Below are 13,445 nucleotides of genomic sequence, written 5' to 3' on the forward strand. Positions count from 1 at the left end.
TCCACGTGGTGTTATTGTAACTGAATCATGTGTGAGCTGCCTCTACCATTGCTAGTACACAATACTCGCAGGATTGGTCTTTGACTGACACCCGTAACCAGCATACACTGCTCTCATTTATTTAACTGCACCACGAAAATGTAATAGAAGATGCGAGATATCTCCGAGATTCACCCATGAATAAACGAAATATATTCAAAGAGTTATTTTTATAAAAATCATTTTTCAAGTGATTTAAATTTCGAAACAGACAAAAAAAGAAGTTTCTTTTAATCAGGGTTCCCACTTACTTGGCGGGCACGAATTCCTTGACTTTTTAAGGTTTTTCCAGGTCACGGTTTATAAATTTCAGAATATGCAATGTAAAAATATAATTATATATTTCCCGACTAAAGGGTTCACCATCTACTATGCATGTACATCTGTATAGTGTATGTGTAGGAACAGAAGTTTTGCAAAACAAACTAATTTATTTTATAAAATATTCCCTACTAAACATTCTGACAAGTAAAAATCCGCACTTAAAATCCCTGATTTTCCCAGGTTTCCTCAGTTTTTCATGAAATATCCTGATTCTGTCAGGACTTTTTAAAAGTAAGCTGAGTTTCCCGATTTTTCCAAGCCGGTCGTAACCCTGTTAATCCTAATTTTTTTTTCAACTTTTCTGCTGGCATATTTTGTCATGTTTAATAGAATACTAATTACAGTTTTAATTGGGAAAGTAATCCTGCTTACTATACTATACGTGTAATTGACGTTAGGTTTAATTTCATTGAAGGTAGCTACACGTAAACTATTGTGCAGTAACAATGAGCCTCAAAAGCACACGTTTTATTTCCAGAGTTAAAATAATAATAATAATAATAATAATAATAATAATAATAATAATAATAATAATAATAATAATAATAATAATAATAATAATAATAATAATAAAATAATAATAATAATAATAATAATAATAATAATAATAATAATAATAATAATAATAATAATAATAATAATAATAATAATAATAAAGCCTACTTAAATAACTGAAGCAACTTACCGATTTATGAGCTGCAATACAACATTCTGCAAGTCGAAGCCATAGTCTGGGATTCATGTGATAAACCTGCATAGCTTCTGTGAGGCAATCAAACGCTTGATTTGGTTTTCCAGCATGCAGAAGCGCTATACCCAGATTATAGAGGATTTCATATCGTTTATTGGAGCCTAATGTATACAGTGGCCTCCCAGACAACGGTTCAGCTGAAATACAAGCACACAATTTTTATTACCAAAACTTTTAATATTTAACTGTATGGAAAAAAATCAACTTATTTAGCGTTATTTGTTTACCAATATTAAGTTAGGCCACTTAGTCACGTTATGGTATCTCTTATGTTCATTTTGGGGGACGCGGTGGCTCAGTGGTAGAGCGTTCATCTCCGGTGCTTGGGGTCTCTGGTTCGATCCTAGCTCGCGCCGCGTGGACTTTGTGGTGGACAAACATCGTGCTCGTGGGTTTTCTCGGGGTTCTCCCGTTTCCTCCCACTTTCTTCATTCCACCATTTCACTCATCTCTCATCATCATTGTCTCCTTTAGCTTAACCGGCATAACCGTGGGACGTAAAGCTTAAAGATTTCATTTCATTTCTTATGTTCATTTATTGATTTTCCTGTAATCAACCGCATAATTTGACTATAGATTCAATTAATTTACTAATGGACAGACTTAAAATTAATCCGTTAAAAATTAACGATTAAATAAATCAATTAAAAGCTGTCAATTTTTAAATTTAATCAATTAAATTTTCCAGGAATTAATTTTTAATTGATAATCGTTAAAATAAAGTTGTAAGGATTAAAAAATTAATAGAAATTTTTTCTCTCGGAAACCATGAGAAATGGATATTTTTCAAGGTTATTTTGCAATTGATTTCAAAAACTTCATGTTGATTTTACAACATTAATTGACCTTATGGTGCAGGCCTTTTCCCCAAGGTGTGAACATTGTGACCTTAATTTGTTTTGAAATCTTGGTCAACATCGCCTCCCTTTACAGATGGTTAAAGCAGTAGCTGTAATGGCTTCCATCTGACGCAGCTTAAACTTTTGAGAATAACAATGAGAGATGGTCATTACTCATTTCCTCTCGTATACACAAAATGTGGTTGGACCGGTATTTGAGGTTGTTTGAGATTTGTTTTCTCCCATTTTTGTTTCTCTTTGCAATACAGCGGTCATGTATAATTTTTTAAAACATTGTTGACAATCTCAGTCGGCTACCTCTCATTAGACTAGCGGGTGATAATGAAAAGTTCGAGTATCATTGCTATCTCCTAAAAAGGATGGAAAAAACAAGAGGAAGGGAGTCCAGTGCGCGGTGGTCAAGAACGATGAGAAAGAAGACACGTGTCGATAGTAGGGATGGCCAGATCCGGATCTGATTGGGTCCGAATCCTTTGGATCCGGATCTCGGATCTGAGTCCGGATTTCGAATCTCGAATCTGGGTCCGAAATTCGGATCTGGATCCGAAATCTTAGATCTTGATTCTTGTCTAAACCCACATTCCATCCACATTGTGATAAACTTGAATATCCAAAATTCGCCGAAAGTAATTTCACGAAGTCCTGACAGTGAAGAAGAAAACAAAAAATTAAGACGAGTTTTGACAAGTCTATTTGTCTCCTTCATTCTACTCTAAATACTCTAAAGATCAAATGCTTGCCTTACTTAAAAAAAGAAAGAAAGAAAGACCCGGATGAAAGTTTGAATGTCGAATCTAGGTCCATCAACTTGATAGTGTTGCTCCAAGTTTATGAATATTGAAAATTCTTTTATTTTGGCTTTCGGTCTCCGAGAGAGATCAGTTTTCACTGGTTTTATTGTGATGGCGTTTGTGAGGTACACTCATGTCCAAAATTTTGTTGCATAACTGTCTTCTTGTTGAGTTGATTTTGAGTTTAACGTGCCTTTCAGCAGCGAAGCAATATGAGACGTGGACGTACTGATTAACGTGGAATCCAAACCACATGAGCTCCCGCTGGGAATCGAACCCAAATCTACCACAACTGTCTTGCAAGAATATAATTTGATAATGATTTTGCAGGGTACTTTTAATACTGATACTATGTGTATAATCGAAAAATGTATATTTGTGGTAAATTTCATAGGAAAAAAATTATAAATACGAAAATTAGAATGAGTAAAACAAAATGTTGCTAAATGGACAAGAAAGTTTTATTTTCGTTTTATTGTTGTTATTTACTGCTCTTTTGACATGAAATTTGCCACATACATGTCTTTGCCGATTATACACATACTAACATTATAAGAAATACCGGGCGAATTCGTTATCAAATTACATTCCTACAACATACTTGTAGACATGCGACAATAATTTTGGACATGAGTGTACGTATAATAAACTAGCATCCCCAAAGATTGTTGACCTTGTCTTACACCCTACCAGTCCTACCCTTCCTTGCGTGGAATTAGGATTTGCGTTACCTCATCTAAGACATCTAGAATGATTCAGAAATAGAAATGAATGAACGGTATGGCGCCAAGGCAGGTGAAAAAGAAGCGAAACGGAGGTACTTAGAGTCTAAGTAGGCCCGTCAATTCCCTCTAAATGATATACTGTATTATATATATATATATATATATATATATATATATATATATATATATATATATATATATATATATATATATATATATATATATATATATATATATATATATATTGTTACTCTTAAAAGTGTTTACATTTTTATTTTCATGTTTTACTGTCATCAATAGCATGTCCACGATTAGTTTTGCGTGGGAGGTGTAAGAACCTCCTCAATGTTTATCAATACTTTATGTACAATAGTAGCCACGAGAATCCTTCTTTGGAATTTGTAACTTTGAAACCAGCACTATTGACGATGATTACATGTTCGGGCATGACGTCCTTTGGGTATGACGTTACATCATTAAAATAAAAATGCATAGGTTTGTTTTTATTAATTGTGCGTAAAACGAGTAACTTTTCATAATAATCGATTAATTTTCCCAATAGCTTTAATTTTATATACTATATTAACTTCCACAAATCACGAGAATTTACATTGCATAGTAATGAAAACTGTCATTTTTAATTTTAGCTGTAATCGATTAATTTTGAAACTAATCTTAATTTTAATCGAAACTCTTTACTGACGTTTCATTTTTAATATTAATCCGTTAAATCTTTCATTATCTTTCCAACTATGCTAATAGATTAATTTGTATAATAGATTTTGTGGCAATGTGTAGCGTAGTCGCTAACGCTCTTTCGATGCGAATGCCTGGGGTTCGATTCCCAGTGGGGACACTCGGTCGAAAAGGTGTAACAGCTTTTTCAGGTCAGCCATCCTGAGCGAGTTTTCCCGATTCACATCAGGCAAATACTGGGATAGTAACTAACATATAGGTCTCAGGTCGCTTCTTTTCCTACTTTTTCCTTCCTTCCTCACTTCCCTGGATAGTGTGCTCGCTGAGGGATGTCATTCCTTACACATGATGGGCTTGAAGCCACAGATGCTGGTAATGGCCAGAAATATATATATAAAAATTAATAAAAATCGTATAATGGATTTCTTATTTAGGAACTAAATGAACTAAAGTTAGTATTTCATTAATAATGAATCTTGTTAGTCTGTTTAAGTTTCATGTCTCTTTTATGCACTCAGGCGATCTGAGATGTGGACCTATAGTTAATGGCGGAATCCGAATCATTATACTCCCCCACTAGAAGTCGAACCCAAGACCACGTTCACAGAAGGATGCGCACTTAACCACCAATCCAGCGATGGAATAGGAACAAAGTGTGACTGATAACTTATTAATAGTTTTCTAATTGAAACTATCCGATTAGGAAAAAAAAAAAAAAATTAAGTGGATACAGGAAGACTCTGGTTCCCACTCTGTGAATGCTCACAATAATTCCCAGAAACCGTATGGTTACTTGAGAGTAGAGAAATAGTAACAAACCCTTGCTAGAAACTTTGTGGTAAAGCAGCGATCCGGCCTCGATTATTCAAAAGCCGACAGGTTCTGTACTTTTCCAGTATAACTTTACATGATTTCCCATTTTCAACTTCTACAATGATTGTTTTTTAACCCTGACGTCCCCCTATACCCTATACACATACTTTCTGGAGATAATAATAGGGAAGGTGTCTGTAGATTTTTACATTAGACATTATTTCGACAATACGTACAAATGGGTAGCTGGCATACCTGCATGCTTTCCAGTCATTAATTTCAAAATAATGTCTCTAGAAGACCAACGAACCACAGAATTACAGTGTGACGTGATACAATGCTTTCTTAACATATTATGTGAAGAAGGTTTAAAAATTATTTGATTTTGGAAATCTCAAAGATCTATAACAGCACCTTACCAGAATCAGCCTTTGGACAGCTCTTGATTGCGGTCTCATTCTCCTGTAACGCTTTTTGAAAGTAAAAACAAGCCAAGTTTGGCTTTCCCATGTAGTGGTGAATACAGCCCATATTATTGTAATATAATACAGGCAGCGACTCACCGGTATCTCTGAAATAGAAGAAAATAGCAATTAACACGAGTAATTGGTGTATCCTTTACTTATCACGGCTCTCATTATTGACTAAAGGAAAAAAGGGTGAGAGAGAGAGAGAGAGAGGGAAAAAAAAAAAACATTTCATTATCTGGCATTTACAAAAACCTACTCTCAAATTGGAGCTTTTTAAAATTATTTTTAAAGTACAAGCCACCGTACTAAACGTTGATTTTTAAGTACGAAAAGTCAGAAGAATTGAATTTCACTTCAAATAGTTCTAGTTTCAGGCAACTTTTCTTAACTTATTATTATTTTGATATCAGTAGTAGTATTAATAAAACTGTACTACTAGTACAGTAATATTAGGAGTAGTGTAACAGCATAAATCAGTGGTTTAGTTATTATTTGTGGCAGTAGCTTTAATTCAGATGTTAAACGTTTTTAGAGCTTACAGAAAACACACACAACACGGTTTATTGGACTGCTTATCCAAAGTAAAATTTTACCACACGACACTGTTCCTAACAGCGCTCTTTTTCTTCAGTAGGTGGCAGAAGAGTGTAGCGACACAAGTGTCGTCACAGGAGCAGTTTAAAGATGGTCGCCTCACTATCAACATGCATCAAAGTAGAACAGTGTTATTTTTTAAGGGTGGATATATGAAACCAATCGAGATTGATCGGAGAATGAAGATACAATATAATGGCGCATGTCTGTCATAGCAACAAATTTATGAGTGGAGTAGGGAATTCTTAAATACTGAAGACGTTCCTCGCCCGGTCAAGCACATTTTGTTGTGACACCGGAAAATACTGAAGTTTTGATAAGGGATAACATTCGAATGACTGTGGAAGAAGTATTGAAAATTATTGGAATAAGTCGTGGCTCAGTCTATAACATTATCCACGATGGGCTCCGATTTTGGAAAGTGTACGCAAGATGGGTATCACTGCAGCTGATAGACGAGCTGAAACATGGCGTGCTGGTATGTGTGAAGAGCTTTTGCGGTGCCTCAAACGAGAACGTAATGACTTCCTAGAGAGAGAGATTCGTTACTGGGGATGAAACATGGGTCCACTATTACGTCCCGGCAACATAAGAAATCGAGCACGGAATGGCAGTATTCGTCATTACCCAAATCCAAAATGTTTCGAACACAACTATTTGCAAGGAACTTACTGCTTACTCTCTTTTTGGACCAACAAGCCGTCATTTTGAAGCAATACATGCCTAGAGGAGGCACAGTCAATAGTTGAGTTGATTTGAGTTTAGCATCCCGTTCAGCAGCGAGGCTATATGAGACGTGGACCTACTGATTAACGTGGAATCCGAACCACATGAGCTCCCGCCGGGAATCGAACCCGGGTCTGCCACGCCAAAGGCGCGTACGCTAACCGCTTAGGCACAGTCAATAGTGCCTCATATTCTGATACCCACTATCATCTTAAACCTGCTATACGAATCAAGTGACGCGGATTACTCACCGCACGTGTCCTTCTGTAGCAGGACAATGTTCGGCTTCATGCTGGTCGCGCAACGGCTGTGATCATTGAATGTCCACCCTATTCTTCTTACTCATCTGATCTTGCCCAGTGATTTTCACATATTTGGATAACAAAGAAACACTAAGGAAAAAAAAAAGTTCCAACCCGATTAAGATGTGGGACGAGTGGTGCGTAGCCAACCAAAAACTTATTTACAGAGGCATTGAGGCACTTTGTAAGCGATGGGAAAGTTGTATTGAGCATGGGGAGAGATTATGTATATATATATTCATATGTTCCTCATTCATTTTAGAAACGTTTTAAGTTTTCATTTGCCTGACCCTTGTAATAATAATACTAATAGTACTAATACAGAATGTCTACTAAAACTTCAAAATGAAATTTCGTGACTTTTTCGTCACCTTTTCTTTACCAAACCATAAAATTTCGTAACATTCTCAAGTGCAAATTAGGCCGAATTTTCATACATGCGACAGAAACATACTTTGGTTTCGATTTGGTAGCGTCTAAAACCGACATTTTTGGTGGTGAATTTTGACGTTTTATAGAACAAAATTTTCCGGTTTGCATTTATATTTATACAGATACAGATATATATATATATAAAGACCCAAAAGCTAAATTTTGTGACTTTTTCATGACTTTCGTGACCGATAGACACCCTGTAATACTAATAATACTGATACTACTACTAATACTAATAAAACATAGAACTTACTTGAACGATAAACTTGTTTGCGGTGTTGAATTCAACGCTTTAATTGCTTTTCTATAATTTCCTCTTAAATACTCGAGGTAACCTTTCAGATAAATGGACCCCAGATTCTGAAAAAGAAAGTTATAATTTATTAATCTACAAATAAAACGCTACAACTGGTAATGATAATGCCAGACTTAAGTGTATAAAGTTGATAAAAAAAAAAAAAAAGTTACAACAAGTACCACACGGTATATGTGACTTGAAGAATACATAACTAGTAATCTCAAAATAGCGAAATTATCAGTCACGAAAACCATCTAATCTTGTACGCATTCCATCTTCACTATGCTTAGTTTTATATATTTTTGTAACATCTTAGCATAATAAACACCGAAAGAAAAATAAGGTAATTCCTATATGATCTGGCTTTCTTGTGGTATTTCAATTCTGTCAAATTATCTCCCTTTAAGACATACAATACAATCGAACCTTTTAATAAATACGATACTGTTCCCTTTCGGAGTTTACACGCATTATCACACCCAAATCATTGCAAATAAAATAACATCTACGTAGTAAGGCTGATATCAATTGGGTAAAATACGTCTGAAAACATTGTAGGAACGCTGGCTAGAAGAAATATAACAATAAAAGAATGTGGAAAGTGACTGCAGAAAAGGGAGATTGATAGTTTTACGATGATGAGTGTTAAAATCACGTAATTGATACTGCATTAAGATATTGATCAACTAAATGATTTATGTGTAATGATACTGTACTAAGGACAGTTAAATGTAGAACTCCCTCGTCGCTATATGGTTAACGTACTTTTTTTTTTTTAGGTGCGGAAGACGCGGTTCGATTCCCGGTGTGATCTCGTGTGGTTTGGATTTCACGTTAAGCTGTAGGTTCACGTCTCATAAACCTCGATGTTGAACAAGACGCTAAACTCTAAATCGACGAACCAACAATTCAATATTATTGGATGTTGATGCAAGGTAATGGGTATTGTTAAGACAGGCAAACACTAGTCAACAAAAGTTCTGATAAATACATAATGTTGATTGTTTTTTAATGACATCAACGCGTTGGTTAAGGACGTGACTCAGATTTCTTCTCCCAGTCTCCAATTTTCTTGTAAGCCTCTCTATTTATTCACAAGTAGGTTTTAAAAACCAATCAAGTACACTTATTATTTCAGCCTCGCTACTATATGATTGTGTTGTAAGTTGAATGAAGTTTGATTGAGTTGATTTTGAGTTTAACGTCCCTTTTCAGCAGCGAGGCTATATGAGACGTGGACCTACTGATTAACGTGGAATCCGAACCACATGAGCTCCCGCCGGGAATCGAACCCGGGCCTCCCACGCCAAAGGCGCGTACGCTAACCGCTTAGCCACAGAGGAGCTCAAGTTTGATTTTACGAAACACAAAATATGCCAAGCGAAAAATCCTACTAGAACTTCTTACCATATGGAAGCGGGCAAATTACTTTGTTCTCATTGCGGTTTATGTTATTCTTTTGTCTCAAAACTGATAATTCACAGCGGAGTCGCAGTTTATTTTGGCCCACATGAACATTGTATGCATAGTATGGTGTACATTATTTTTCCTTTCCATCTTCGGAGACACAGTTTGTCCCTTTTACTTGAAACTGGCCACAATCATGAACCCTTTTGGAAAACTCTCTGCACACTAGCGGAAAGACGTGTTTCGTCCCTTGGCGTCAACAGTTCGAACAATACAACGGCACGAACTTTATCACAGTCTTAAGGTAAACCCACACTTCATCAAAGAGAACAACAAACTTTCACCGGAAACTAGGAAGGTTACGTTCATACAGCCTCGTTCAGTTTCTTTTTCGCTCAGCAACATGACACGGTCCTTTGCGAATGACCGTGAGTCTAAATCTCTGTAAATGGCGTGCCTGATTGTTGCCTGCGATGTACGGCATTTATTGGCAATTGAACACTGTGCGGGGGTTCTTTGGAGGTCGCCATACGCCGAATCACACGCAATAACAGCCGGTTTTTCTTCACGGGAGGTCGGATTCAAGCTGCTCGAGTCGGTGTGGGGATCCAGGACTCTGTGTCGCATATTTACATACAACACGATTCACAATGGCAGAATCTACAGAAAATGGCGCACTTTATACATCTCTATAATGCGCGACGTCGTGAACTTAGTGGCGGAAAGGGCCCCAATGAACCCCTCACAGAATCGATTCAGTTTCGGCAGCATCAGACTACGCTCGAGCACACTACTCTACTGCGCGACTAACGTGATACTGTTGCTTGCCTCGTGGCAATCTCACTGCGATAGGTTGCGCATACAAGGTACAGTTGCACATTGACCTCGGCTCAATATAAAGAATCAACCTCTGTACTAAGTCTGAATATAATCATCCGACTAGGTAAGCGTTAGTTACTTAAACTAAAAATATCAGTGTTAAAATACTTGGTTGGTTTACGAGAACACCTCACAATTTATACACGAAGTTACACTTCCCTAAATCCTTTCTAAGGATATATATTTATATAGAAATATTACAAGAACACGTGTCATTTCGCGAGGGCAAGTGCAAATATAATCTAGTATGATGTTGAACATCTAGCAAAAGTTATCGAGAATCAAAGACCAGTATTCACATCGGAAAATTTGGTATCGCTATGATTGTAGCATAAACTAGCTGAAATGCCCGTTCTTCGCACGGGGAGAATAAGTTTATGGAAAATATTTGAACCCCTTTTAGAACACATATTTTAATGAAAATGTAACGATAAAAGCTCATTAGATAGTCTACGCTTTCCAGAAATTCTGAACCCCTACCTCTCTTAGGATACGCCCATTAACTAAAATGACATGATAAAATTCTAGCTCAAGGTAGGTACTAAGTTTCAAAATTCATTTCAAACTATTCAACAGTTTCCTCGAGATGTGATCACAAATAACATACAACACTGCTTTCAATGTGAAGAAAGAAATTATAGAAAAAGCCTTCAAACTTATTTTAGGAATTTACGAGGGGTGTCCAATAAGTTATTTACCTGGACAGGAGGGAATGTAGATAGCCTCACTTGGCCATCACTGTTTTTCGATGTAGTCCCCAATGAGGTCTATGCACCGTTGCCACTTTGTGGGAAGCGAAGAAATCCCAGAGAAAAGAAATCCCAAAGAAAAACCTCAGGATCACAATGGTGGATCCAGGTTTCGTCCTCTGTCACCAGTTGAGCCAGGAACTTGTCCTGGTCCTCCTCAAAGAAGTCCAACATGTCCTGGAACAGCTACATCCGGCACTTACGGCAGCGGTACTAAAATTTCTGCAGATCCATTCTTCGCGGCTTCACACCAACATTCGATACACGGCGTAACACAAACACTCTGCTCATGACCATTCTGTTGCTCCGACAGACCTCAAATTACGAAGCGAGATTCCCCACACTGACCTTGGTGTGCGAGTCAGGTGTCATTATGCTCCGCCTCTTCCTTCCTACCTACGTAGATAACTTATTGGACGCCCCTCGCATATACCAAGTTTCATTCTCTTAACAAAGTCATAAAAAACTTAATTTTTCGCATACATTTGTCCCTTCCGCCTCTTTTTAGGATATGCCTTTTAATAAAGGTAATGTGATATAAACCCAGTTTGAGGCAGGCGATAATTATACTCAAAAATTCATTTCAAACGGTTTAGCCATTTTCCCCTGCTGTGATCACGAAGAGGATCCTCTTCGTTTTTGTACAATAGATTCAGAAAATGGTCATAGGGAAAAAAAAATGAAATCTTTGAGTTTTACGTCCCACGGTTATGCCGGTTAGGCTAAAGGAGACGGTGATTATGAGAGATGAGTGAAGTGGTGGAATGAAGAAAGTGGGAGGAAACGGGAGAACTCCGAGAAAACCCACGAGCACGATGTTTGTCCACCACAAAGTTCACTTGGCGGGGGCTGGGTTCGAACCCGGGACCCCAAGCACCAGAGGTGAACGCTCTACCACTGAGCCACCGCGCCCCCCAATGGTCATAGGGAGTATGGCTTTTGTAACAATGTACAAACAGCAAAAGTACAAGACCTAAACCTAAAAATAGTATTTTGAAATAATGCGAATGGGACACACTGTCATTTAAATTACTAAATATTATTTACCTGTGTCCCAGATTTGTTTTTATGGCATATACTCATTAACTTTTTTAAATTGTTGAGTTTTACGAGGCGAGTAGCTCAGGAAAAGGGATAAGGTGAGTTAATTAAATTACATGGCTCTATACTGTACCGAAATACTGTATAATTGTAAAACCTGCAATAGATTCTTGCTCCTATAACTTTGTTTTTCTTTTGGTATAACGTATGGTCCCTACTGTTCCTTTCCTCAATTTTACAATGTCATACCCTTTTACCAACTATATTTGTAAACTGATTACCAAGGAAGCCTACTCAGCTTGCTTTCATGATATTAAATTAACTCTCACACCTCAATGGTATCCAAAATTATCTAAATGTGAACGTTTCGGCGAAAGGTTATTGCCTTCTTCAGCACATATCCTGTTAGTGAGACTGGCAATGGCAAGCAATGTTTCTTTACAGCTACGTAAGACACACCGGTTGCTGGTCATGAAAAAGAATATTTAGGTACAAGGCAAATATTTATGAAGGACAACCGGAAGTAAGGGGAGTAAATGCTATTAAATTAGGAAGAAGATAATTGACGAAATATAGTTCCATAATTAACTTTTAGTCTTCTGAAAAGATATGTACTGAAGAAGGCATTTTTTTTTTCGAAACGTTCACATTTAAATAATTTTGAGTGCTTTTCGGATAAGTATATAAACATTTGTTTTAATAAATATTGAATATGCATCTTATTAACTTCAGCAACATCCACATTGAATACAAAATACAAGTACAATCCTACGACAAAGAGAATTTCCCAGTGGCTTAATTATTCACGACAACTATAAAATTTTACACAAGAGCAAAATATACTAAGAAATGATGAAACGAAAGGAGCATGTTTTATTTCCTTTTTCTTCATAAATTACATTTTAAAAGCTGGAAAAAAATAATTATCAGGTTTTTAGTTCACAATTTTTGTATATCAGTCAACGAAAATGGAATCTTTTGGTATACGAAGTGAATTTTCTTCTTACAATGACGTTCAACAATTACTAAAGTAAGATCATGGCTTTGTTCCATGTTCTATATAATACTATTTAAGGTTCGGAAATATCAATAAAAAAAGCTTTGAAGAATGAATCGGCACACAAAATCATGAAAAAAAATTGGTGCAAAAATGCGTAGTTTGAAGCCATATCCCGCCGAAAACTGGTCGAAACGACGAAATGAAGGGCTATAGCTCGAGAACAAAATCTAGGATGAAGGGCGAGTAAAAAAGAACATAGTGGTTTTTTCAAGCCTAGATTCCATTATTGTATCAATGGTTGTGGAATAGCGAAAGGGTTGGGTTTGCTTCATATCTTAGAAGGAAATTCATGTGGTCTTCTAGAAAACGAAAAATGCTAAAGGACTGAAAATTGATACACATTCCTCACCCACTGGCACATTAATTGAATTTAAGCACAGAATAGTTCATATGATCTTTTATCAGACATTTCATTCTCAAGTTATGACACTTTTTATATCGTTCCGACCAATTTTTGGGGGGTTATAACTGTGAAATAAGCATTT

The 13,445-nt window shown here is 36.5% G+C and overlaps 1 protein-coding gene across 2 annotated transcripts in view; it reads right to left on the reverse strand.

The window, feature by feature from the left end:
• Positions 1–13,445, reverse strand: part of Not10 (CCR4-NOT transcription complex subunit 10) — a 146,766-nt gene that overhangs the window by 104,162 nt on the left and 29,159 nt on the right. For both annotated transcript variants that reach the window (XM_081756986.1, XM_081756980.1), the window contains exons 6-8: positions 7,780–7,886; positions 5,419–5,570; positions 1,049–1,251 (exon numbers count right to left, since the gene is read on the reverse strand). In XM_081756986.1, the coding sequence (XP_081613112.1) occupies positions 1,049–1,251; positions 5,419–5,570; positions 7,780–7,886 (462 nt within the window). The remainder of the gene's footprint in view (positions 1–1,048; positions 1,252–5,418; positions 5,571–7,779; positions 7,887–13,445) is intronic.

Source organism: Thermobia domestica, chromosome 1, assembly GCF_964235325.1.
Source record: "Thermobia domestica chromosome 1, izTheDome1.hap1.1, whole genome shotgun sequence".
Classification (NCBI taxonomy): domain Eukaryota; kingdom Metazoa; phylum Arthropoda; class Insecta; order Zygentoma; family Lepismatidae; genus Thermobia; species Thermobia domestica.